Source organism: Hemiscyllium ocellatum, chromosome 7 (genome assembly GCF_020745735.1).
Source record: "Hemiscyllium ocellatum isolate sHemOce1 chromosome 7, sHemOce1.pat.X.cur, whole genome shotgun sequence".
Lineage (NCBI taxonomy): Eukaryota > Metazoa > Chordata > Chondrichthyes > Orectolobiformes > Hemiscylliidae > Hemiscyllium > Hemiscyllium ocellatum.
The window spans coordinates 96,846,935-96,873,636 of record NC_083407.1 but is presented as its reverse complement, the minus strand read 5'-3'; the positions used below and the strand labels follow the sequence as shown (position 1 = coordinate 96,873,636).

At 43.0% G+C, this 26,702-nt stretch overlaps 1 protein-coding gene across 4 annotated transcripts in view; it reads right to left on the bottom strand.

The window, feature by feature from the left end:
- The window catches only part of als2b (alsin Rho guanine nucleotide exchange factor ALS2 b), a 125,950-nt gene extending 101,498 nt beyond the window's left edge, over positions 1-24,452 (bottom strand). For all 4 annotated transcript variants that reach the window (XM_060827540.1, XM_060827542.1, XM_060827541.1 and 1 more), the window contains exons 1-4: positions 24,370-24,452; positions 9,336-9,421; positions 7,360-7,526; positions 3,533-4,843 (exon numbers count right to left, since the gene is read on the bottom strand). In XM_060827540.1, the coding sequence (XP_060683523.1) occupies positions 3,533-4,843; positions 7,360-7,526; positions 9,336-9,355 (1,498 nt within the window). In that variant the 5' untranslated portion in view covers positions 9,356-9,421; positions 24,370-24,452. The remainder of the gene's footprint in view (positions 1-3,532; positions 4,844-7,359; positions 7,527-9,335; positions 9,422-24,369) is intronic.
- Positions 24,453-26,702: the final 2,250 nt, after the last annotated feature.

Below are 26,702 nucleotides of genomic sequence, written 5' to 3'. Positions count from 1 at the left end.
CAAACTACAACTTGAGTACTAAATTCACTCCTGGATTCGTCCCTGGCCCTATACCTGTCTCTGGAACATCTGGGTAACAAGGGTATCCACATAAGGTTCCTAAAAAAACAGACCTCCAAGCTCAGAGACCTAGGATTCTGTTCCCCACCCTCTGCAAGTGACTTCCTGACCTGCAGACCGCAATCAGTAAATATTGACAACAACACTTCCTCCACAATAATCCTCAACATTAATTCCCCCTCAAGGCTGTGTAATCAGCCCTTACTATGCTTCTCTCATACTTATGGCTGTGTGGCCAAATTCAGCGTTAACTCCTTTGACAAATTTGCTGATAACATCACCATATTGGGTGAGATCTCACATAATGCACAGAGTACAGTAAAGAGATGGACAGCTTGGTGACATGGTGTAAAGACAACAATTTCTCTCTCAATGTCAGCAAAACAAAAGAGCTGGTCATTGACTTCAGGAAGCAGGGTAGAGGACACACCATGTCTATATCAGCGGTGCTGAGGTGGTGGTGGCCAACAGCTTCAGGTTCCTAGGAGTAAACATCACTAACTATCAATCCTGGTCCATCCACATTGACACTACAGTCAAGAAAGCACACCAACATCTCTACTTCCTCAGAAGGCTAAGGAAATTCAACATGTCCATAATGACTTTTACCAATTTTTATTGATGCACCATTGAAAACATACTGTCCGGATGCTCTGCCCAGGACTGCCAGAAACTAGGGAGTTGTTAACACAGTCCAGTCTTCCTTCCGTTGGCTTCATCTACATCTGCTGCTGCTCAGCAACATAATCAAAGACCCCTCCCATCCCATTTAACATTCCACCCTCTTTCCTCAGGCAGGAGATCCAAAAGTTTGAATACATGTTTCAACAGATTCAGGAACACCATCTTCCCCGCTGTTATCTGCCTTATGAACAGGCTTTCATAAGCTGTTAGCAGGCTTTCACTTTTGGAGTTGATCTTTCTCTGTGTCTTCTGTAACACTATATTCTGCATTCTGTTCTATTACCCTGACATACTTATGTAAGCTGTGATTTGTCTGGTTCGCATGCAAACAATACTTTTCGCTGTATCTCAGTTTATGCGACAAGAACAAATCAAATCAAATGATTAAAATTCATATCAAAAGTCCCTCATTTTACTCTCCCTGGCATGTGTCAGGGAGTTTTGTGTTTTTATTCCTTTCCAAGAATTTAAGTCCATGAAAATTATAGTATACGTGCTTCCTTCAATCCTACATCCACAATCTGCCCAATGGTGGAACCTCAGGCAGACTGACCTTATCCTGGAAGTATTTGACAGTTAGATTCCTGTAGTTGGAAGCAGCCCTTTGAGTTCACTCCGACCCTCTGAAGAGCATCCCACCCAGACACACCCTTTAACCTTGCATTTCCCATGGCCAATCCACCTAACCTGCACATCTTTGGATTGTGGGAGGAAACCAGAGCACTTGGAGGAAACCCACACAGACAAGGGGAGAATGTGCAACCTTCACAAAGACAGTCGCCAGCATTCACTGGTGCTCTGAGGCAGCATTGCTGACCACTGAGCCACCATACCACCCATGTTCTACACATGGAGATATTTATTAAAATTCAATGAGTAAGAAATTAGCAAGGGGATAGAAATAAAGTGTATTTTACTAATTTTAGGAAATCCGGTCTAATGGGGTAGCCGTAATGAGTGGCATTCTCTGATGCTTACACCATCATCAATATAGGATTCAGAAATAGTGCAAATTTGTCAAATTAAGAGGGCTATTTTTAAAATCACAATGAATCGGACAAAATGAGAGTGGGGAATCAAATTAGATGCAAAGAAATTGTAAAATTCTGTACAAATGTGGAAAAAAGGTGACACTTAGCCCACAGGTGGAGGCGAATTAGAAAACAAGAAAGTTAAAAGAGAACAAGTAGTCTTTGTAGATGTCGACAAATCTAATCAATGCTGAGCATCAAACAACAAACGAACTAAAATGTTAAGCTATATTACCAATCAGAAAAAATCCTGATCAAAGTGCACAATGCTGAGATCAAACTACAACTTGAGTACTAAATTCACTCCTGGATAACCATGAAACACTGTCAAAGCTTGGAGTCAGTATAGAGAAGGAGCACAAAGTAGAATCTGACTGCAGAGGCAACTCAGCTATATTGAAAAAGACTGGAGTAACCATGAATCTCTATACTAGAGAAAAGGTGGTGTGGAAGTGGTCTAACAATAATCTCAAGGCAGCTCAGGAATGAAAAAGGTAAATCTGGAAAGAAAAATCTTGAAATAGAGTGTGCAGCACAATTGAGGTCAATATTTAAAACAATAAAGGAGACTTACTTCTAACATCAGTTTGTTTTTTGCATGAAGACTGGTCAACTCAAGGGTCAAGTAAAGATAAATTACTACAGATGTTGAAAGTCTGAAACAAACACCAGAGATTACCAGAGAAACTCAGTAGCAGGTCTGGCAGTATCTGTGCACAGAGAAACAGAGATAATGTTTCAAGTCCAGAATCATTCTTTAGAAGTGGTTTGCTCTTCAGAAGAAGAGTGCTACTGGTCTCTGTTTCGCTCCGTACAAATGTTGCTAGACCTGCTGAGTTTCTCCAGGATTCATTCTGTTTCAGGAGTTGGACATCCAGACAGCCAAGTGGAGGCAAAAACCTGAACGGATTTCTAAATTAATTTAATGGGGTATCATTGGAAGTGGAGGACACCCAACCCCATATACTATCTTGGATCAGACTCTGTACGTTTGAATGAAGGACAAGCCCTTCAATGATTACGTACGACATTACATCTAGAACTCAGAAATTAGCACAGAAGCACAAGGAAGAATGCATACTTTAAGCTCTGAGCGTTATGACTGGGGTGCAATATAATCAGGTAATTGTGAGCCAAGTAATATACAAGGATCTCAACAAATAAAAATCCCTAAACATGCCAGGGATCTGATATTCATATCAAGCAAGAATGATTCAATATTGGTGAAAAGAAGGACATGTTGCTGAAGTTGTTTCCTCTTGTGTTCGTGAAGACAAATACAATAATGTCAAATTTAAAACAATCAAAACAATATATACTGCCAGGCAAAATGATGCTGAGTAATTGGCAAAGAAGACTCTTGCTGAAGCACTGTAAAGGAGAAACTAAGGAGGACAAATAGGCTTTCCAAGCTCCTGGGTCATTCTAAAAAGCAACTGGCTTGAACAAAGAATGTTCAGGAAAGGTTTAGTGAGAACACAACACATCTGAAACCCCAGCTAAAATGACTTTCAGTAACTACTACCCATTATACAAATAACAATCCATTGTTGAACAGAGAAAAACAAGAGTGTTAGGGCAGGTCTGCAAAGATTAGTGAATGATTTAAGTGGTGTCAGAGGCTATTTACACAAATCGTTCATCTATCATTGCAGAGAAAATGGCAAACCACTCTTGCTTCAGCTGATCTGTGATTCCTTGTGGCCTGTGACCTCTACCTGACTGAACACCATGTTTTGCCTGTAGTTGGGCAGTACCTTGGGATAGAAGATCTGGCAGAGAGAGCCGACGACAAAAGCCCTCCGAGTCTTCCTCCCGTATATCCCCAAGGCTGAAACTCTTTTTGTCGGGCATGGTCTCTTCCATTTTCACCAGTTCCTTCCTGGTCTCCTTGTGCTGGATTCCACCACTGGCTGGGCTGCCAACTGTACCCTGAGATGGGTAATAGTAGTTCACTACTTTTCTGAGTGAAAGGGCCTCATAGGTGGCAGCTACTCTCTCGCCAACAACCGAGGCGCAGGAGACAACCAGGTTATTGAGCGTTGAAGGTGCTGCAGACGAAGGACTGCAGGGTTGGGTGTCCTCAGATGTGGATAAAGGTGGCAGGTTGGGAGGGGGCGTGCTTTTTGTGGAGGGGTCCGACTGGGAGATGTCAGACAGTTTTCTGAGGTATGCCTTTACTGCCTCCTCATCGGGGTACTGTGAACTCCTGGGTTTTGTGTGGTTTAATACTCCATTGGGCTCCTGCTGCAAGCTGGAAGGTTCACCTGCTTCAGAGCTATCAGGACATTGTTCTGGCTCTGCTTTGTCAGTATCACTTGGGAAGTGCTCAGGACGCACTGGTTGGGGCAGTTCGGAGCTGTCCGTGTCTGCTCCATGATTGTGAGGGAATTGCTCAGATGGGGAGCAGTGGTGATCAGGATTTTGGGCAGAGTTCTTGCGTTCTGAGTTGGACAGTGCCATGCCCAGTGGACAGTAGTGACTATCTGAGATGATCACGTGATCTTCTTTATCCATCATGGTCAGCAGCAGCTGGTGGCAGTGGTGGCATTTTTCCGAGTTCTGCTTCTTTTCATGGGGCGAAGGCCTTTGAACCAGTGCCAGGCTGTGGTGGGCACCACAAGCAATTTGAATCACTGCCCGGCCAGCCAGATGCTCCAGCTTCTGAGGCTTTGCCACGGGTAAAGTGGCTGTGACGAGTCCGAGTTGGCAACCGCTGCCCCAGGCCCAGATCTCCCGCCGTGATGACAGAGCCAAGGTGTGTTGTTCTCCGCAGGCCAGCTGCACTGTCTTGACCAGCTCTGGGGGGCTGGTTTCAGAGTCTGATATCGTGACCAGGGTGGGTGCCTGGATCCGGCTTTGACCCTGGACTGCACACTGGCAGGACGAGTTCTCTCCCCACATGTATACGGCTCCATCCTCGGTTACTGCCCCGCTGTGATAGCTACCAGCTGCCACACTAACCACGTGCAAACCAGCCAAGGCCTGCTCCAGCATTGGGCCTGTTGACTGACTAGCCTCACAGTCCGGTCCCCGTGGAAGGCATCCAAAGCTGTAGATATTGCCATCTGACAAAAAGAAAAGAATTTCAGGCATTAGTTCACCAGGAGAGTTTGCATCTGAAAATTAGGCCCAAAGTGCTGTAGTGCTGTAAGAGGTTAAAGAGGTGGAGACAAGGGAGCCAGAGGAGGGGCTGAGAATGAAACCTGGTTTAAGATTTCTATTTTGAATAAGTATAAGTTTAAGGGAGGGCATTTGGATAATAAAGTGTGGAGGTGACCAAGCTATGTTGAAGGATTTTGGAAGCAGATCGGTTGAAGTGGGATAGTGTATATGGAGCAGGAATCTTGATGCAGATTTGAATAAACCCCCATAATTGGAGCCAGTTTGTTTTGGACCAAGCCATGATTCAGGGTGAGGGACAGCATTGGTCGTGAGGACATTGTTAATGGCAGAGGACAAAACTAATCCTGAATGTGAAACAAAGCAATTTTGCCTCCTCCAAGACTGGACGTCAGGCAAGCCAAGCAGTGAAAGGGTTGGCAAATGGCAAAAAAAAAGCAGAAATGGGTCAAACTCAGAAAATGCTGACAAAACTCAGTAGATCTGTCAGCAGAGATGAAGAGAGAAACTGGCATTTCAAGTCCGGTACGATATTTACAACTCCTAGTTCTACTTGAAAGCAAAATATTGCTGATGATGGAAATCCGAAAGAGAATGCTGGAGAAACTCAGCAGGTCTGGCAGCATCTGTGGAGAGAGAAACTGACATTTCAAGTCCAGTATGATTTCTGAAGAAGATTTGCACCACACTCAGTGTTAACACTGTTTCTCTCTCCACAGATGCTGCCAGACCTGCTGAGTTTGTCCAGCCTTTTCTGTTTCAGATTTCCAGCATTTGAGATATTTTTCTTTCAAGCAGAACTAGGAGTTGTCAACATTGTGGGCATGCAGGATCTGTGGGCATAAGGGGAAGGATGGAGTAATGTTCCTTGGGGAATGGCAGTGGTAGTAAGGTAAGTAGAAAAGGTTGAGATGCTCTGACAAGAATTGAAAGTGCAACCAGATTTGAGTCCCAATGAGCTAGACACCAGAGGCAGGAATTAGAGAGGCAAATGTTGTGGATAACTCTCTCTAGAGAAGACAGCAATAGGAACTTCAGCTCCTCACTTGTTCCACTATTCAATAAGAACACTCTGATCTGTATCTAAACTCCACTTACTCCCCTTCCATCATTCTATCTAAACCTGAGAGAAAGTAACGTAAAAGTAATGTCACTGGACCAGTAGTCCACTATCCCAGGGAAATCTCTTCCAATCACAGCACAACTGATGGAATTCAAATTCATTTCAATTAATCTAAACTATAAATTTAGTTTGTATTTTTTAAATTCATGGGACATGGGAACTGTTGGCTAGCCAGCATTTGCTGGAAGAGCACAGCAGTTCAGGCAGCATCCAAAGTGCAGCGAAATCGATGTTTCGGGCAAACGCCCTTCATCAGGAATAAAGGTAGTGAGCCTGAAGCGTGGAGAGATAAGCTAGAGAGGGTTGGAGTGGGGAGAAAGTAGCATAGAGTACAATGGGTGAGGGGATGAAGGTGGTAGGTCAGGGAGGAAAGGGTGGAGTGGATAGTTGGAAAAGGAGCTAGGCAGGTCGGACAAGTCTAGATAAGTTATGGGGACAATGCTGAGCTGGAAGTCTGGAACTAGGGTGAGATGGGGGAAGGGGAAATGAGGAAACTGTTGAAGTCCACATTGATGCCCTGGGGTTGAAGTGTTCCGAGGCGGAAGATGAGGCGTTCTTCCTCCAGGTGTCTGGTGGTGAGGGAGCGGCGGTGAAGGAGGCCCAGGACCTCCATGTCCTCGACAGAGTGGGAGGGGGAGTTGAAATGTTGGGCCACGGGGCGGTGTGGTTGATTGGTGCGGATGTCCCGGAGATATCCTACACCCAGAGATGTGCACCAAGAACACCAGTCAAGGAACAGTGATTATATTTCCAAGTCAGTACAGTGCATGACTTGGAGGGCAACTTTGTGGGCAATGGTGTTCTCATGCAGTTGCTGCCCTTGTCTTTCTTATGATTGTGATCATGGTTTTGAAAGGTGCTGTCAGAGGAGCTTTGGTGGGTTAGCGCACTGTGTACCTTGTATGTGTACACACTCCTGACCCCATAATCACTGGTGGATGGAATGTTAATCAAGTGGTTGCTTTGACCTGGATAGCGTCAAGTGTTTTGTGGCACTGGAGCTGCACCCACACAGGCAAGAGTAGTGTTTTCAATCAAACTGTCAATTTATGCCTTGTTATTGATGGACAGAACTTGGGAACATAATCTTACAATCAGAACCAGGCCATTCAGGAGTGAAATCAGGAATCACTGCAGCAGCTTACTCGGGGTCCTCTGACACTGTGGTTCCCAGCTATTACTCTTCCAACTGGATTATGTCCAGCGTTTGCCCAATAATTGTCCCCACCTGATGACCCATTCTCTTGCCTCAAACAAATCCGTCTGATGTAAATGGCTAGGTCGCCATATTCAAAGGGCTTTCCTGTTGTCAGGTTTCACTTTGCTCAAGTCCCTCACCCTCTGTCAAGAGTACGCCATGTTCTGCTCCCAGAGAAGCCTGTAACACCACCTTGCCACCAAGACCAGGCAGCTGCTTGGGGATCCCAGAGAGACCACATGCCATCCAGACCTGCACAATGCCTCTCTCTTGAGGGCTCTCCTGCGGGCTGTCCTCCTCTTGCGGGCTGTAAAGCAGAAACAACAGGTCAACACCATCACAATAAAATTTGAACCACTTCACTTGTTGTTTTGTTTTGGTCAATTCTTTTAGAATTTTCTTTACTCTTAAGGTGTGTGGTCATTGCTGGTTTCCTTTCTTATTCCTGCAGTTTATTTTTTTTCTACCTTACAAACCATGACCATGTTGGCTGCTATACAAGATCTCCATCCATCTGCCACTTCTGGGGATAATCAAGATACTCTGACAACTCTTCAAAGCAGTTTGGGTTGAAACTGGATAGAGAAGTGTCAAGCTTGGTCAGGTTCACACCAGCACACTGAATGCTGTCCCCACTTTTACTGGTGAATGATAATCGTTGTTATTCCCAGCCCAGTACTTTGGAACCTTTTCCCTGGCCTTCCTGCTTCAGTTCAGACCCGGGACTTGGAAAGAATTCCATTCATCATTACTGAATTGCGTGAATTAGGCAGAATGAACGACAGCAGCAGTAGTTGGTTTACAGTTGGATCAGTGCTGCTGACTTTCAGAGAAACCTGTGTCCTGATAGCCAACACCTAAAATGCTCAATATAATTCTGGGAACAAGCATAGCCAAGGTTGGAAAAAGCTAAGAGCTTGTAAATATTGTGGAGAGGGCATGTTTCCAGTGATTGGTTATTCTAGAGAGTGTGGAGAGCCTGAGATTGGTTACTGTGGAGTGGGTGAAGAATGAAAAGAGTTATTCCACCAATTTTGATATCATTCACAAACTCACTAAGCATTCATCCCAATTTCCTCATCAAAATTGTTTATATAAATGACAAATTGTGAAGATTTGGTGAGTTGTTGCTCTGTATTATGGAGATGGCACACATCGCTGTCATTGTGTGCCAGTGTGGTGGGACTGAATGTTTAAGGTAGGAAAAGGGGTGCCAATCAAGTGGCTGCTTTGTCTGAATGATTGATTGAAAACCCCAATTCTGGAATTTTTAAAGATTTTGCTCAGAATACTACAAGTTACAGACCTAAGTTAAGCGGACAGTACTAATCTATTTAATTCAGCTAAGGTCATGTTAAAATGTACGAGAGATCTGATAGGCGAATGACATACTTCTATTCCTATAGCTGTCTCATCAATTGGCTATTGTGGGAGAGATTATTGAAGGATTTGCCACCTGTGAACTGAATCTTAATAAAACATTTGTGACAAGAAGGTGGAGAAGAGACTTGATGGAGGTGTTTAAAAACCTTGTGGGATTTGAACTGAATAAATCAAGACAAACTATTCCCATTATCTGATTAGTCAAGAACCCAAAATTACCAGCTGAAGGTGATTGACTAAAATACCAAAGTAACCCTTAGAGAAAACATTTTATGCAGTGAATGGTTCGACTTTGGAATGCTCTCCCTGAGAATTTGGCGAGGCGGATACATTTGTGGCATCCATATGGGAATCAGATAAGCACCTGATGAGAGAAAATTTGCAGGGCTTTGTGATAAGGCACGGCACAGACTGCACGATTTCAGTTGGACGAATGGCCTCCATTTGTGCTTGTTACCACATTGTTCTATGGTGAAGAGGAACAAAAATCCAGAACTGGGAGACAAAATCAGTTATAAAGGATGATAGGGACATGAACAGTTTAGCTTATACAGTGTGGCATGTGTGTCTAGCAAATGGTGTGTGGATGGGGCATGGCATTTTAGACGGTATTTGAGGATTTTTGGGTAACTTGGAGAATTTCTATTTGGATGAACTGTGATCTTTCTTGTTGCTCCTCTCTGCCATGTTCTCAGACCCAGAACCAATGAACCCATTCAGATGCAAGTGTTACCTTGTGTCCTGGCCAGCCATTAGTAACTCCTTCCCTCACCACTGTCTGTACAGTTTAGTTCTCCATAAAGTTCCATGCGAATGAACCTAGAGAGAAGAAAGCATTAATGTGAATGGAGCAACAAGTCACAAGACCCACCTCCTGTTCTCTCAACCCTATTCCCAACAAATTGTTTACCTATCAATTTCATTTCCTGGCTCCCAACTGATAAGTCTGTTTCTTCAAGTACTCTTCTCTCTCGAATCAGCCAATGTGGCACCATCTCTTCCAAGACGTATCCTCAAAGATCCAACACTTCCTACTGCCATCTCAAAAATCTTTTTCTCGCTCAAGTTATTGAATGTGTTGTCACCTCTCAAGTCTATGTGTATCTTTCTCCCACTGCCAAGTTTTAGTCTCCACAATTAGATTTCTGCCTTGTCTCAGACTTGGCAGCAGACTTTTTTGAAATGACAGATGATGTCCTCTTGTGGTCATAGCTCAACAACAGCTTCCATTAATACTTTGCCATCAGCGCAACAAAATATATCAAGAGTGTATTGGGTGAAATATTATAAAACGAAATAAGGCACTGGAGCATGTGAGGAGATCCTACTGCAGAAGGCCAAAACTATAAACCAAGAAGTAGGTTTCTAGCAGCACCTTGAAAGAAGGATAGAGATGTAGAGGCGTAGAGGCATTTTGTGAGTAAAATTACAGAGCTTGGGCCATTGGTGACTGAAGATATGGCCACTATATGCACATGAGCCAGAATTAGACAAATGTAGGTATCTCTGGGGCTACAGGGCTGGAGGAGAATGAGGATGGACACCAGGCAAGGGCAGACCCACTCAATGAAAGATTGAGGAAAATATTGGAGAAGTATGTCACAGCCACCCATTTCAGGGATTGCATGCAGTTTCAGAATGAACAGGAAAGCCAGTTACTAAATTGCCTCTTGCCACCTCAAAAATCTCATCCAATTCTGCCCTTCTCTTAGCTCTTCTGCTGCTGAAACCCTCAAACACTATACATTTGTGATCTCTCAATTATAATAGTGCACTCCTGGGAGCATCCTATTATCCATCCTCTGGAGAGGTCAACCAAAGCTTTGCTGTAAGTTTCCAAACCCACAGAAAGTTACGTTCATCCCTCAGCTCTATGTCCAAATCATGTAGTTAGGACTGAGAACTAACATTATCATTATCATTTTCTAATTCCTCAATTTTTCATCACTATCTGTGGAACCTCTTTCATTCCAACAATACTCAGAATCTCTACAGTGTGGAAGCAGACCATTCAGTACATTCAGCCCACACTGAACCTCTGAGGAGCATCCCACCCAGAACCAATTCCCCACCCTATCCCTGTTACTCTGCACTGACCATGGCTAATCCACCTAGCCTGCATATCGCTGGACACTATGGGCAGTTTAGCATGGCCAAATGACCTAACTTGCATATCTGTGGACTGTGGGAGGAAACCTGAGCAATGTTTGAGAAGATTTGTAGTCAGGTTGAGGTTTTGGATGTAGGTTTGTTCGCTGAACTGGAAAGTTCATTTCCAAACATTTCATCAATCTACTAGGTAACATCTTCAGTAGGCCTCAGGCGAAGCTTTCTATTTATATGTTTGGGTTTATTTGGATTGGTGATGTCATTTCCTGTGGTGATGTCACTTCCGGTTCCTTTTCTCAGGGGTGATAGATGGGGTCTAACTTGATGTGTTTGTTGATAGAGTTCCAGTTGGATTGCCAAGCTTCTAGGAATTCTCGAGCATGTCTTTGTTTGGCTTGTCCTAGGATGAATGTGTTGTCCTAGTCAAAGTGGTGTCCTTCCTCATCCATATGTAAGGATACTAATGAGAGAGAGTCATGTCTTTTTGTGGCTAGTTGGTGTTCATGTATGCTGGTGGCTAGTTTTCTGCCTGTTTGTCCAAAGTAGTGTTTGTTACAGTCCTTGCACGGTGTTTCAAAAAGAGATGACTCTCTCTCATTCGTATCCTTACATACAGATGAGGAAGGACACCACTTCGACTGGGACAACACATACACCCTAGGACAAGCCAAACAGAGGCATGCACAAGAATTCCTAGAAACATGGCATCCCAACTGGAACTCTATCAACAAACACATCGAGTTAGACCACATCTACCACCCCCTGAGAAAAGGGACAGGAAGTGACTTCACCACAGGAAATAACATCACCAAGGAAATGACATCATCAAACCAAAGAAACACAAACATATAAATAGAAAGCAATAATTATCAGCAGTGCTTCGCCTGAGGCCCACAGAAGATGTTACCTAGTAGGGTGACGAAACGTCTGGAAATGAACCTTCTAGCTCAGCAAGCAAAACTACATCCAAAAGCTAAGAAGAACCCACACAGACACAGGGAGAACATGCAATCTCCACATAGACAGTTACCCAACCTGGGGCACTCTTGCTGTGAGGCAGCAGTGCTAACCATTGAGTCACCATGCTGCCCTGTCCTTGAATTTATATTCCTCCAACTGTGGTTTGTTGCATAACATTCCCTTCATATCATCATTAGCAGCAGTGTTTATAGCTATCTGGGTCTGAGGCTGTGGAATTCCCTCTCTTAACTCTCCACCTCTCAGTCCTGATTTAAGCAGGTATATAATAACTATCTTGAGTCACCTGTCCTAATTAGGGTAGCTTTTTTTGTCCGATGATACTCTTGTCAAATACCTTGTGTTTTACTACGTTTAAAGTACTATAATAAGTGAAAATTGTTAGCAACAGCATTTTACAGCTTCAAGTCTTTCCATACACTCCTGGTCATTGTTTTATATGTCAAATTAATTTAATCATCTCTTTATTTCCTGTCCTTTCACACTACTTAGATTCTTTCCTGGAGATAATGTTTTACCAAGAACATTGCCCACTTCACTTATTTTTCACAAGTTAAAATCGATGATAGTTCCACAAAGAATACATCACAACCAAAACTCCAAGCCTGCCCTCGCTTGCTGTCCCTAAACATGCATTAGATACAGTCCAACAGCTGGAATTTCAGCTGACTGTTCCCTCAGGCTGGCTCAGAGGTGCTGAGGCCAAACGTGAGCCTTTAATCAGCACAGACCAGACAGTGAACCTGGGGTGGATTCAATGAATGCCTCATCTTCCCTCAATACAAACTTCCAAATTCTGTCACCATCTTAAAATTGCCTCTTTATTTTACTGATATCTTATTCCTCCATGGACCCATTGATCCAATTTACATACTCTTCCTCCCTGCTTGTTCCCAGCACTGTCTGCTTATGGCTGCACTGTGGTCAGTTCAAAGACCTGCGCCATCTATGAATAGTGTCACACCCTTACTTTATAGTCTGGGATTCCTGCTGCTATCAATGACAAGACCTTGCTGGGTTTGGAAAGTATCCCAGACACTCATCCCATGTATTCTTGGTCAGTCACAAAACTGATGCGTGCTTATTTTCCCTCGTCACTCTCATCATTTTCAGGAGACTGTGGTCACAAAGGACATCGCTGAATTACTCTTTGTACTTAACATATAAAATTGCTAGAGTTCTTCAACAACATCTGCACCTCCTCCCACCTCCAGCCCTGGTAGTTTGTGCAGCATAAATCAGGGTCTAAGTGACAATGGGAGGTTACTGGCCTCAGCAATGTAGCAGGAAGGAAAGGGACAGTACCATCTCCTACTCCCTGATTGGGAGAGGGTTAATTTATCCTGGATTCTGCTCTTGATCACCAACTGCATGAACAGGGGCTAAATGAAAACAGGATCAGGTGTCAACTGTGTTTTCTCCATAGGTGAATGCAGCTGTTTGAATTCGGATTTAAATATTACCTTTTTGTCCCAGCAAGTGTGACATCCTTCAGGAAAGTAGGAAGACATTAAAGAAAAATACAGAACAATCTTAATGCACATGTGCACACTCAATATTGTGGTTAATGATCTAAAAATGACGGTCTAGATTCTGGCAGTTTCAGAATTTCAAAAAAAGAAGTAAAACTGAAAATCAGAGCTGGTTTAAGTGGAAACAGTCCCAACATCGTCAGATTGCCAAAATCACAAAACTGATTCCTGCATGTTACTTAGGAAAGAATACTCACTCATCAGCCAATGCGGCCCAAATATGCCTTTATTCCCGCACCAGCGTGAGTACATCTTCTTAACTACCTTCTGAAATGGCTTTGCAAACAAATCAAATGTATAAAACTACTGCAACAAAGGTTAAGAATAATAAAGCTGGGCTAACAGTACAGAGGAGTACTTTCAATACGATGCAACAAGAAGGCTCAAGTTGAGGAGAGTTAAGGGATGGGCTATAGATGTTGGCTTTGCCAGCATATGCTGAAGAATGAATTTTCAAAAACAAATGTACACAAATTCTTTTCTCTCGTGGTGAGCGAAAATTTTAGACACCCAAAAACATCTGCAAAGAATACAGTACTCCAGTTTCCCACTGTCTTTTTTTGATCTGCCAATGTGTTCCTTGGATCATTCACATTCTATGTGCTAATGCTCGACAGGTTATTTGAATTACGTGAGCTATATAAACATAAGGGAGCTCAAAAGCTGCCTGCTACAAGCACAATAAAGAATGCTGCATTGCAGGAACATTTCAGGCTAAGCTTCTAGTCCCAGGAGATTATTATTATCAACAAAACCGCAGCAAGACAATTAGAAGTTCAATTAGTCAAACACAAACATAGAAGATGCAGACATTACATATTTAGATTTTCAAAAGGTCTTTTACAAGTTATTGCACAATGCACTCAATTCCAAGGTCAGTATATGTGGAGTCAGGGGACAGGCAGCTAATATCATGTTAGCATGGTGGTTACAAACAGAAATGAGAGTTAAAATGAACTCTTCAGATTGGCAAAAAGATAGAAAGAAGTTCCACAAAGATTCATTGCTGTTCAAAACTTTATTTAATAGCTTGAACCCAGAACTTGGTAACAACACCAAATTAGGGCATGCAGTTAACACAAGGAAAGAATGTGTCAAAATGGAAGATGACATGAATAAACTTGTTAAATGGGTGCATAATTGTGAAATTAATGTCAACACGTTATCTAAGAGGTGGTGCATTTTGTAGGAAGGATATAGAGGCTGTCTACTGCTGAAATGCAAAGTTTGACTCAGGAGAAAAAGGAATATAGGATGATAAATAAACAAGTTATTAAATGTACTGCTGCAGGTTAATTGGGTAAGTTAAAGAGATGCAAAACATGCATTGGGTTTCTTCCAGTACAGCTGGATTAATACAGCAGCAAAATCACATTAAAATTGTTTAAAAATTGGTAGGTCAAACTTTGGAACACTGTGAATGGTTTTGGACTCCATATTACAAACTGAAAATAGAAAATGATGCACAATGATGACTACAGAACTGGGAGCTTATTACTGTGGGAAAGCTGAACAGTCTATCCCTATTATCTCTGTGAAAGAGAAGGCGGAGGGCTAACCTGTTGAAGTCTTTCAGATAAAAGAGGTTTTAACAGAGTAGAGATGGGAAACAATTTTTCATGGTGGGGGGGCAAAACTAATTTCAGGCCATAGACTCTTGAAAATTAGTTAGAACTTCTAAAGGAAGTTGAGTGAAAAAAAAACTTGTTTACACAGAGAGTGAAGAAAATAGGGAATGTGTGACCCTAAGACCTAGGAGGAGAAGTAGACCATTCAGAACATTGAATCTGCTCCACCATTCAGTGAGATCGCAGTTGCTCAGATAATCCTCAACTCCAATTTCCTGCCTTTTCCTCATCACCTGTCATTCATTTAATTAAAAATCTTTCTATCTCAATCTTAAATATACTTAACGAACCAGCATTACCTTTGATGGTCTGCTCTGCATGTAAGTTAATCAATTGGAGAGCATGAGTCATTAATAGGTGCAAAACTAAGATGATTTGGTGATGGGAAAAGAAATGTTCAGTTGTGTGTAACAGCCTTTCTGGATATTTAAAAAAAGACCAAACATTGACAGGCCTTCTGTAGTAAAGAATTCCACAGAGAGACTACCAACAGAAGAAATTCCTCCTGGTCTGAGTCTTAAACTCTTATCCTGAGATTATGTCGAAATTACTTAACCTCTCTCATCAGAAAATCCCTTCATGTGTGGGATCAACCTTATGAACTCCTGTGGACTGCGTACAATGCCAGTATATCATTCTTTTAGAAAAGGGAAAAGTTGTTTCCAATTTTCCAGATATGGTCTAACTAATATAGTTTTAGCAATACTTCCCTATTTTTATATAATGTAAGCCACCATTTAATTTGTATTTCCTTTTACCTGCTGAACTTTTTTGTTAGCCTTTTGAGGTTTATGCATAAGGGCCCTAATTTGCTCTATGGGGACTGCTTTCCGCAGTCTTTCTCCATTTAAATAATAAGCAGTTCTTCTATTCTTCCTTGCAAAATCCATACCTCATATTTTTTCACATTATATTCCATATGACAAGTTTTTGACCACATACTTGGTCCACATACCTCTGCAGACTCTGTGTCATCCTCTCATTTGCTTTCCAACAGATTATTGTGTCTTCTGCAAACCTGGGTACAGTACATTTCACTTTTTTCATTCTAGTCATTCACAATATTGTAAATAATTGTGGCTCTAGGACTGATCCTTCTGGCATTCCATTAGTCAAAGGTTGCCAGTCTGAAAATGTCACCCTTGCTCCAGCTCCCTGTGAACTATTTGTTCGCCAAGTCTCTGTTCATGCGAATATACCACCTCCATTGGCACTTAATTTGTTAAGTGGCCTAATGTGTCACAGCTTCTCAATATATTTGAGAAGCTGTGACACATTATAACTGCTTTCTTTTTCTCCATGCTGCTTGATAATGCCTCAAAGAATTCTAATGGATTTGTCAGGCATGATTTTACCTTGATGAAGCCATGCTAACAATCCTTGATCACATCATGCATTTCTAAATGCTCTGGTATTACATAATTTATAATAGAGACTTTAACATTTTCCCAATAACAGATGTTAAGCGAACAAGCCTATAGATACAGGTTAAGGAGTAGTTAAGCTATTGTATAATACTGGAGCATAGTATTTGTGGTGATAGGTCTGTACAAGAACGTATCAATGTATGAGCAGTAGGAGAGTCAACGTTTCAGGGATAAGCTGTTCAAAGCTTATGGCCGAAACATCGACTCTCCTGCTCCCTGGATGCTGCCTGACTGGTTGTGCTTTTTCAGCACCACACTTTTTGACACTGGCACCATATGAGACAGGTACAGTATTGGTGGAATCTTATCAATGTATAACAGTAGGATACAATGCTGGACAGGATAGGTCTGTCACTGTATAGCACTGGGGTACAGCACAGGTCAGGACATGTGTCTTTTTATAATACTGGAACACGGCAATGGTGGAGGCAGATCAGTCAATGTATACCACTGGGGTACAGTTCCATTGAGGACAGGTTTGTCACTGTATAATCTGGGTATGGCAATGGTCATGGCAATTTTTTAACTGGACATCATTGCAATCATGAGGTCAAGTCACTTTTGGAATATTGTGTGCAATTCTAGTCTCTCTGCTTTAGGAAGGATGTTGTGAAACTTGAAAGGACCCAGAAAAGATTTACAAGGATGTTGCCAGGGTTGGGGGTTTTAAGCTAAAGGCAGAGGCTGAATAAGCTGGGGCTGTTTTCCCTGGAGCATCAGAGGCTGAGGTGTGACCTTATAGAGGTGTATAAAATCATGAGGGCCATGGATAGGGTAAATAGACAAGGTCTTTTCCCCAGGGTAGGAGTCCAAACCTAGAGTGTATAGATTTAAATTGAGAGAGGAAAAACTTAAAAGAAACCTAAGAGGCAACTTTTCACACAGAAGCTGATGCATGTATGGAATGAGCTGCCCGAGGAAGTGGTGGAGGCTGAAACAATTACAACATTTAAAAGGCATCTGGAAGGGTATATGATTAGGAAGTGTTTAGATGGATATGGGCCAAATGCTGGCAAATGGGACTAAACTAATTTAGGATATCTGCTCAGCATGGACAAGTTGGGTTTGTTGCCATGTTGTACAGCTCCATGACTCTAAGTCTATCACTGTATAGCATTGGGATATTGTATTAGCAGGTACAAGTCAGTCCCATGCAACATGAAACAGCACTGGGAAGTATAGATCTATCATTGTATAAGATGGGAACAGTACTTGTGGGACTGGTCTGTCCATGTGTAACACTCCGTGGGGTCAGGGCTTTCACTATGTGTATCATGCAGCTACAGCAATGGTGAGCTGAAAAATGTGTTGCTGGAAAAGCGCAGCAGGTCAGGCAGCATCCAAGGGCTTATGCCCGAAACGTCGATTCTCCTGCTCCTTGGATGCTGCTTGACCTGCTGCGCTTTTCCAGCAACACATTTTCAGCTCTGATCTCCAGCATCTGCAGTCCTCACTTTCTCCACAGCAATGGTGAGGCCAGGTCTGCCACTGTATAACACTGGAGTACATTACTGGTGGGAACAGGACTGTCACTGTATAACACTGGGGTGCAGTATTGGTGAGTGCAGGTCTGTATATAACTCTGGGGTAGAGTATTGATGGGAACAGGTCTGTCACTGGATTACACTAGGGTAGAGTATGGGTGGATATAAGTTTGTCACTGTATAACACTGGTGTACACTATTGATGGAGACAGGTCTGGCAGTGTAGAACACTAGGGTACAGTACTGCTGGGAACAGGTGTGAAACTGGATAACACTGGGGTACAGAACTGGTGGGGACAAATCTGGTGGAGACAGGTCTGTCACTGTATAACACTGAGGCAATACTGTTGGAGATAGGACTATTATTAAGCAAAAGTGAGGACTGCAGATGCTGGAGATTAGAGTTGAGAGTGTGGTACACAGCAGGTCAGGCAGTATCCGAGGAGCAGGAGAGTCGACGTTTCAGGCAAAAGCGCTTCATCAGGAATGAGGACTGTTGCTGTAGAATACTGGCACACAGTACTGCACTGTCATTGTACAGCACTGGGCTGAGGATCTAAAATCTGGATTTAGGCTGTTGTCAGGAGCAACCATTTAATGCTTGCTTTTACTAACTACAAAAAGGCTTTGAAATGCAAGTAACATAATAAAATGGCATCAGGCTGCAAAGTAACACTATGTTTAAAATGGCATCTCACCGATGCTAAAAGCTGCATTCCTGCCTTGCTGAGCTCACTGAATCAAAGATAAAGCAGAACAACGGACCCATCACAGTATGGAATTAACTAAGCAAGATAGGACATTACTAACCACCTTAGCTAACCTTGAAATGCAGGTGGGAACAAATAACGGGTGGTAAACAACTTTGTTTGTTAGGAAATATCATTGGATTAACCTGCTGTCCATTATGTCATTTTATTACACTTTATTGGATTTACTCTGCAATTAAGGCTATACTATTTCTTAAGAAACATATAAAAATTGCCTTTGTTCCAAGTGAAATTGTGCAGATTCTCCAAGGAATACAGAAGCTTTTAAGCTCTATGTTGCTGGGCAAACGTGTGCCCGGCGTCTTAATAAATTGTGAAATGTTGCTATTGCAGACCATACTCCTGTTGTTTATTTGACCAATCGCGGAACCAAGAGACCCCTCCCGGGGTTTGAGATCTTCAGGGCTATAGCATAGGTGGGGGGAAGTCGGTCACTGTATAACATTGTCGAGAAGTGTGGTGCTAGAAACGCACAGCAGGTCTGGAAGCATCCTGACCTCACTTTCTCCTAGTTACTATATAACATTCCGGTACAGTACCGGAAGAGACAGTTCTGTCAATGACTAACACTGAGATACAATAATAGAGGAGACAGTTCTGTCACTGTATAACATTGGGGTACAGTAGTGGAGGAGACAGGTGTGTCACTGTATGACACTGGGGTACAGTACTGGAGAGAACAGGTCTATCACTGTATAACACTGGAGTACAGTAATGGAGGGAGCAGGTCTTGTCATTGCATAACATTGGGCTACAGTAGTGGAAGAGAGCAGTCCGTCACTGTATAACATTGGGGTACGGTACTGGAAGAGACAGGTCTGTCACTGTACAACACTGAGGGACAGTAATGGAGGAGACAGGTTTGTCACTGTATAGTACTGGGGCACAGTAATGGAGGAGACAAGTCTGTCATTGCATAACATTGGGGTACAGTACTGGAAGAAACAGATCTGTCACTGTATAAAATTGGGGTACAGTAATGGAAGGGCTCATGCCCGAAATGTTGGTTCTCCTGCTCCTTGGATGCTGCCTGACTTGCTGCGCTTTTCCAGCAACACATTTTCAGCTCTGATCTCCAGCATCTGCAGTCCTCACTTTCTCCTACAGTAATGGAAGGTACAGATCTGTCACTATATGGCAATTGGGTACAGTAATGGAGGAAACAGGTCTGTCACTGCAGAAAAACATTGGGGTACAGTACCGGAAGAAACCAGATCTGTCAATGTATAACATTGGGGTACAGTAGTGGAGTACACAGATCTGTCACTGTGTGACATTGGGGTACAATAATGGAGGAGACAGGTCTGTCACTGTATAACATTTGGGTACAGTACTGGAAGAGACAGGTCTTTCAATGTCTAACACTGAGGTAAAGTAATGGAGACAGGTCTGTCACTGCATAACACTGGAGTACAGTAATGGAGACAGATCTGTCACACTATAACATTGGGGTATTGTCCTGGAATAGACAGGTCTGAAACTGTATATGACTGAGGTACAGTAATGCAAGAGACAGATCTGTCACTATAACACATTGGTGCACAGTAATTGAAGAGAAAGATCTGCCACTGTATAATATTGAGGTACAGTAATGGAGGAGACCGATCTGTCACTGTCAAAAACTGGGGTACAGCACTGGAAGAGGCAGATCTGTCAATGTATAACATTGTGGTACAGTAAAGGAGGAGACAGCTCTGCCATGGTATAACACTGGGGTACAGTACTGGAAGAGACAAGTCTATCACTGCATAACACTGGGATGCAGTAATGGAGGAGACTGCCACTGTATAACACTGGGTTACAAGTAATGCAGTAGACAGGTCTGTCAATGTATAACATTGGGGTACGGTAATGGAAGAGACAGGTCCGACACTGTATAAATTTGGGGTACAGTAATGGATGCCACAGGTCTGTCACTGTATAAAACTGGGGTACAGTTAATGAGTTTTGAGAAGATTTGGAGCTCAGCTTGAGGTTCTGGATGTAGGTTTCCTCACTGAGCTGGAAGGTTCATATGTTTAGGTTTGTGATGTCATTTCCTGGAGTGATGCCATTTCCTGTTCTTTTTTCTCAGGGAGTGATAGATAGGGTTGAACTCGATGTGTTTGTTGATAGAGTTCCGGTTGGAATGCCATGCTTCTAGGAATTCTCATGCATCTCTGTTTGGCTTGTCCTAGGGTGGATGTGTTGTCCCAGTCAAAGTGGTGTCCTTCCTTATCTGTATGTAAGGATACTAGTAAGAGAGGGTTGTGTCGTTTTGTGGCTAGTTGATGTTCATATATCCTGCTGGCTACATTTTTTCTCTCTGCCTGTTTGTCCAATGTAGTGTTTTGTAATGGAGGAGACAGGTCTGTCACTGTATATCCTTGGGATACAGTAGTGGAAGAGACAGGTCTGTCACTGTGATACATTGGGGTACAGTAATGGAGGATACAGATTTGTTACTGTATAACATTGAGATATAGTAATGGAGGATGCAGATCTGTCACAGTTGTACATTGGGTTACAGTATTGGAGGAGACAGATCTGCCACTGTATAACATTGAGGTACAGTAACAGGTCTGTCACTATAGTACACTGGGGTACAGTAATGGAAGAGACAGATCTATCACTGTGTAATATTGAGGTACAGTAAAGGAGACAGATCTGTCACTGTCAAACACTGGGGTACAGCACTGAAAGAGACAAGTCTGTCAATGTATAACATTGGGGTACAGTAATGGAGGAGACAGGTCTGTCACTGTATAACTGGATTACAGAAATGCAGTAGACAGGTCTGTCACTGTTTAACATTGGGGTACAGTACTGGAGGAGCCAGATCTGTCACTGTATGATATTGGGGGACAGTAATGGAGGAGACAGGTCTGTCACTGTATGATATTGGGGTACAGAAATGGAGGAGTCGGGTCTGTCACTGTATGATACTGAGGTACCATAATAGAGGAGACAGGTCTGTCACTGTATGATATTGGGGTACAGTAATGGAGGAGACAGGTCTGTCACTGTATGATATTGAGGTACAGTAATGGAGGAGACAGGTCTGTCACTGTATGATATGGAGGTACAGTAATGGAGGAGACAGGTCTGTCACTGTATGATATTGGAGGAGACAGGTCTGTCATTGTATGATATTGGGGTACAGTAATGGAGGAGACAGTTCTGCTACTGTATAACATTGAGGTACATTAACAGGTCTGCCACTATAGTACACTGGGGTACAGTAATGGAAGAGACAGATCTATCACTGTTTAATATTGAGGTACAGTAAAGGAGACAGATCTGTCACTGTCAAAAACTGGGGTACAGCACTGAAAGAGACAAGTCTGTCAATGTATAACATTGGGGTACAGTAATGGAGGAGACAGGTCTGTCACTGTATAATTGGATTATAGAAATACAGTAGACAGGTCTGTCACTGTTTAACATTGGGGTACAGTACTGGAGGAGACAGGTCTGTCACTGTATGATACTGGGGTACTGTATTGGAGGAGACATTTCTGTCACTGTATGATACTGGGGTACAGTAATGGAGGAGACAGATCTATCACTCTGTGATATTGGAGGAGACAGGTCTGTCACTATATGATATTGGGGTACAGTATTGGAGGAGACAGGTCTGTCACTGTATGATATTGGGGGACAGTAATGGAGGAGACAGGTCTGTCACTGTATGATACTGGGGTACAGTACTGGAGGAGACAGGTCTGTCACTGTATGATACTGGGGTACTGTAATGGAGGAGACAGGTCTGTCACTGTATGATACTGGGGTACAGTAATGGAGGAGACATTTCTGTCACTGTATGATATTGAGATACTGTATGGTATTGGAGGAGACTGGTCTGTCACTGTATGATACTGGGGTACAGTAATGGAGGAGACAGGTCTGTCACTGTATGATATTGGAGGAGACAGGTCTGTCATTGTATGATATTGGGGTACAGTAATGGAGGAGACAGGTCTGTCATTGTATGATATTGGAGTACAGTAATGGAGGAGACAGATCTGCTACTGTATAACATTGAGGTACAGTAACAGGTCTGCCACTATAGTACACTGGGGTACAGTAATGGAAGAGACAGATCTATCACTGTTTAATATTGAGGTACAGTAAAGGAGACAGATCTGTCACTGTCAAAAACTGGGGTACAGCACTGAAAGAGACAAGTCTGTCAATGTATAACATTGGGGTACAGTAATGGAGGAGACAGGTCTGTCACTGTATAACTGGATTATAGAAATGCAGTAGACAGGTCTGTCACTGTTTAACATTGGGGTACAGTACTGGAGGAGACAGATCTGTCACTGTATGATATTGGGGTACAGTAATGGAGGAGACAGGTCTGTCACTGTATGATATTGGGGTACAGTAATGGAGAAGACGGGTCTGTCACTGTATGATACTGGGGTACAATACTGGAGGAGACAGGTCTCACTGTATGATATTGGGGTACTGTAATGGAGGAGACAGGTGTGTCACTGTATGATATTGTGTACTGTAATGGAGGAGACAGGTCTGTCACTGTATGATACTGGGGTACAGTAATGGAGGAGACAGGTCTGTCACTGTATGATACTGGGATACAGTACTGGAGGAGACAGGTCTGTCACTGTATGATACTGGGATACAGTAAAGGAGAATACTGGTCTGTCACTGTATGATATTGGGGTACAGTAATAGAGGAGACAGGTCTGTCACTGTATGATACTGGGGTACTGTAATGGAGGAGACAGATCTGTCACTGTATGATACTGGGGTACAGTAATGGACGAGACAGGTCTGTCACTGTATGATATTGGGGTACTGTAATGGAGGAGACAGGTCTGTCACTGTATGATGCTGGGATACAGTAAAGGAGAAGACAGGTCTGTCACTGTATGATATTGGGGTACAGTACTGGAGGAGACAGGTCTGTCACTGTATGATACTGGGGTACATTAATGGAGGAGACAGGTCTGTCACTGTATGATATTGGGGTACTGTAATGGAGGAGACAGGTCTGTCACTGTATGATATTGGGGAACATTAATGGAGGAGACAGGTCTGTCACTGTATGATATTGGGGTACAGTAATGGAGGAGACAGATCTGTCACTGTATGACATTGGGGTACAGTACTGGAGGAGACAGGTCTGTCACTGTATGATATTGGGGTACAGTACTGGAGGAGACAGGTCTGTCACTGTATGATACTGGGATACAGTAAAGGAGAAGACAGGTCTGTCACTGTATGATATTGGGGTACAGTACTGGAGGAGACAGGTCTGTCACTGTATGATACTGGGGTACTGTAATGGAGGAGACAGGTCTGACACTGTATGATATTGGGGTACAGTAATGGAGGAGACAGGTCTGTCACTGTATGATACTGGGGTACAGTACTGGAGGGGTCAGGTCTGTCACTGTATGATATTGGGGTACAGTAATGGAGGAGACAGGTCTGTCACTGTATGATATTGGGGTACAGTACTGGAGGGGTCAGGTCTGTCACTGTATGATATTGGGGTACAGTAATGGAGGAGACAGGTCTGTCACTGTATGATATTGGGGTACAGTACTGGAGGGGTCAGATCTGTCACTGTATGATATTGGGGTACAGTAATGGAGGAGACAGGTCTGTCACTGTATGATACTGGGGTACAGTAATGGAGGGGTCAGATCTGTCACTGTATGATATTGGGGTACAGTAATGGAGGAGACAGGTCTGTCACTGTATGATACTGGGGTACAGTAATGGAGGGGTCAGATCTCTTACTCTCTCAGTTATAGTCGGTAACTCACACCCTGTTAACCCGGTTCTCTCGTGGCCCCCCGGCCATTCCGCTGGGGTGCCGTCTCACCTGGTTCTGCCCCATGCTCGGGACATGTATTTTCCCGCTCCAGGAACCGCCGAACACGGAGACCAGCCTGGTCCCCCTCGCTGGGATCCCGGCGCGGCCTGTACTGTAGCCGAGACAGACCAGAACACACCGAGCAAACCAGCAATCGCGTTTCAAAATATGGAGTGTCACAGTGAAGAAGCGGGTATGAGATTACTGGAAGGTGTACTTTCAGTTCTGATGGAGAGTTACTGGAATCGAAACGTTTTCTTTCCACAGACACTACCAGACCTGCTCCTTTTTTCTAGGAATTTTAGTTTCTGTTTCTGAAGTTCAGCATCCGCAGTTCTTTGTTTCAGTTTACTGTTGTGTGTTCCTGGATTGCATCGTGTTCGACCTTTGCATTTTGTTCTGGGATTACATGGTGTTATTGGGGTTACATTATGTTCCTGTGTCAGTGGGGATATATTGTGTTCCTCAATTCAGTTGTGATAGGTCACAGGGTTAGTTTTGTGTTCCTGAGGTTACATAATGTGTCCGGATTACGTGGTGTCGACGTGTTATTTTGTGTTCCTGCGGTTACAGGTCCCGGATTCCCTTTGAAGCTTCCTTTAATATTTGCAACAACTTTTGTCCTCAGATAATCTCAATCGTTGTGGGTGGTTGAAAGCAACTTACATTTCTCTAGCAGTCATCATGACTACCAGATTTCTCATTGTATTTTACAATCAATTAAGTACTTCGCAGTACTTTTTGGAATGTAGAAAGGCTGGTCGCAAATTTGCTGTTAAATAAGTAAGGTATATGAGCTGAATTAAGCCATTTGGTCATCAAGTCTGCTCTGCCACTAAATCATGGCTGATATGTTTCTCAATCCCAAGCTCCTGCCCTCTCCCCATAACCCTTGATCCCCTTTACAAATCAAAAATCTATCTACACAGTGTCTCTGCCATAACGACACTCAAACACTTGGCCTCCACAGCCTACTAGAGCAATGAATTTCACAGATGCACCACCCTTTGAGTGAAGAAATTCCTCATCTCAGTTTTAAAGGGTCATCCTTTCACTCTGAGGCTGTGCCCTTGGGTCCCAGTCTCCTTTTCTTATGGAAACATCTACTCTATCCAGACCTAATTTTCTGCAAGTTTCAATGCGATTCCCCTTCATCCTTTAAACTCTATTGAGTACAGACCTAGAGTCCTGAACTGCTTCTCATATGACAAGTCATTCATTACTGTGGTCATTCTTGTAAACCTCCTCCAACCCTCCTACACTAGCACATCATTCCGTACATACAGGGTCCAAAGTTGCTCATGATATTCCCAGTTTGGTCTGACCAGAGCCTTATACAGTCTCAGCAGTACATCCCTACTCTTATATACTAACTCTTTTAAAATGCATTTTCCTTCCAAACTGCCAACTGTTAACCTTAAGAGAATCCTGAACGACAACTCCCAGGCCCATTTGTGCTTCAGATTTCCAAGCCTTTCCCCATTTAGAAAATACTCTCTACCTCTATTCTTCCAACCACTGTGTGTAACCTCACACTTTCCCACAATGTATTTCATCTGCCAGTTCTTTGCCCACTGTCCTAGCCTGTCCAAGTCCTTCTGCAGCTCCTCACTTCCTCTGCACTACCTGTCCCTCCACCTCACTGTATCATCTGCAAAGTTTGCAACAATGCCCTTAGTTCCTTTTCACATGGCAAGCTCCTGCAAACATTAATGTGAAAATGTCAAGGTGATCTGATTTTGTAATGTTGATTGAGAGATAAATATTGGACAGACAAGAAAAACAACTCCCCTGCACTTTCCTTGAAATCATTGCCACCACCATATAATAGCAATAATTTAAGACTGACACTTCTGATGTGTTTCTATATATAATTGTGGTTATGGCAGACTCAATGCCAGGTTTATGGCCACTGTCGTAGAGTCAAAGTCATAGAGGCCTAAGGCACAGCCCTTCAGCCCATTAGTCTATGCCAATCAAAAACAACTCAAACTATTTTAATTCCATTTTCCAACATTTGGCCTACCGCCTTGTATGTCTTGACATTGAAAGTTTATATCTAAACACTTCTTGAATGTAATGAGAGTTCTGTCTCTACCACCCTGACAGGCATTGTGTTTCAGATTCCCACCACCCTTACATCTCTTTAAACCTTCTCTCCCTTATCTTAAATTTATGCCTCTGGTCACTGATCCTTCCATCCAGGAGAAAAGTTCCTTCCTGTCTACCTTATCAATGTTGCTTATAATTTCTTTTCATCCCAATCATGACCCCCTCTGCTCCATGGAAAACAACTCCAGTCTACTCAGTCTCTTAACTTAAACTCTCCGTCCTTGGCAATG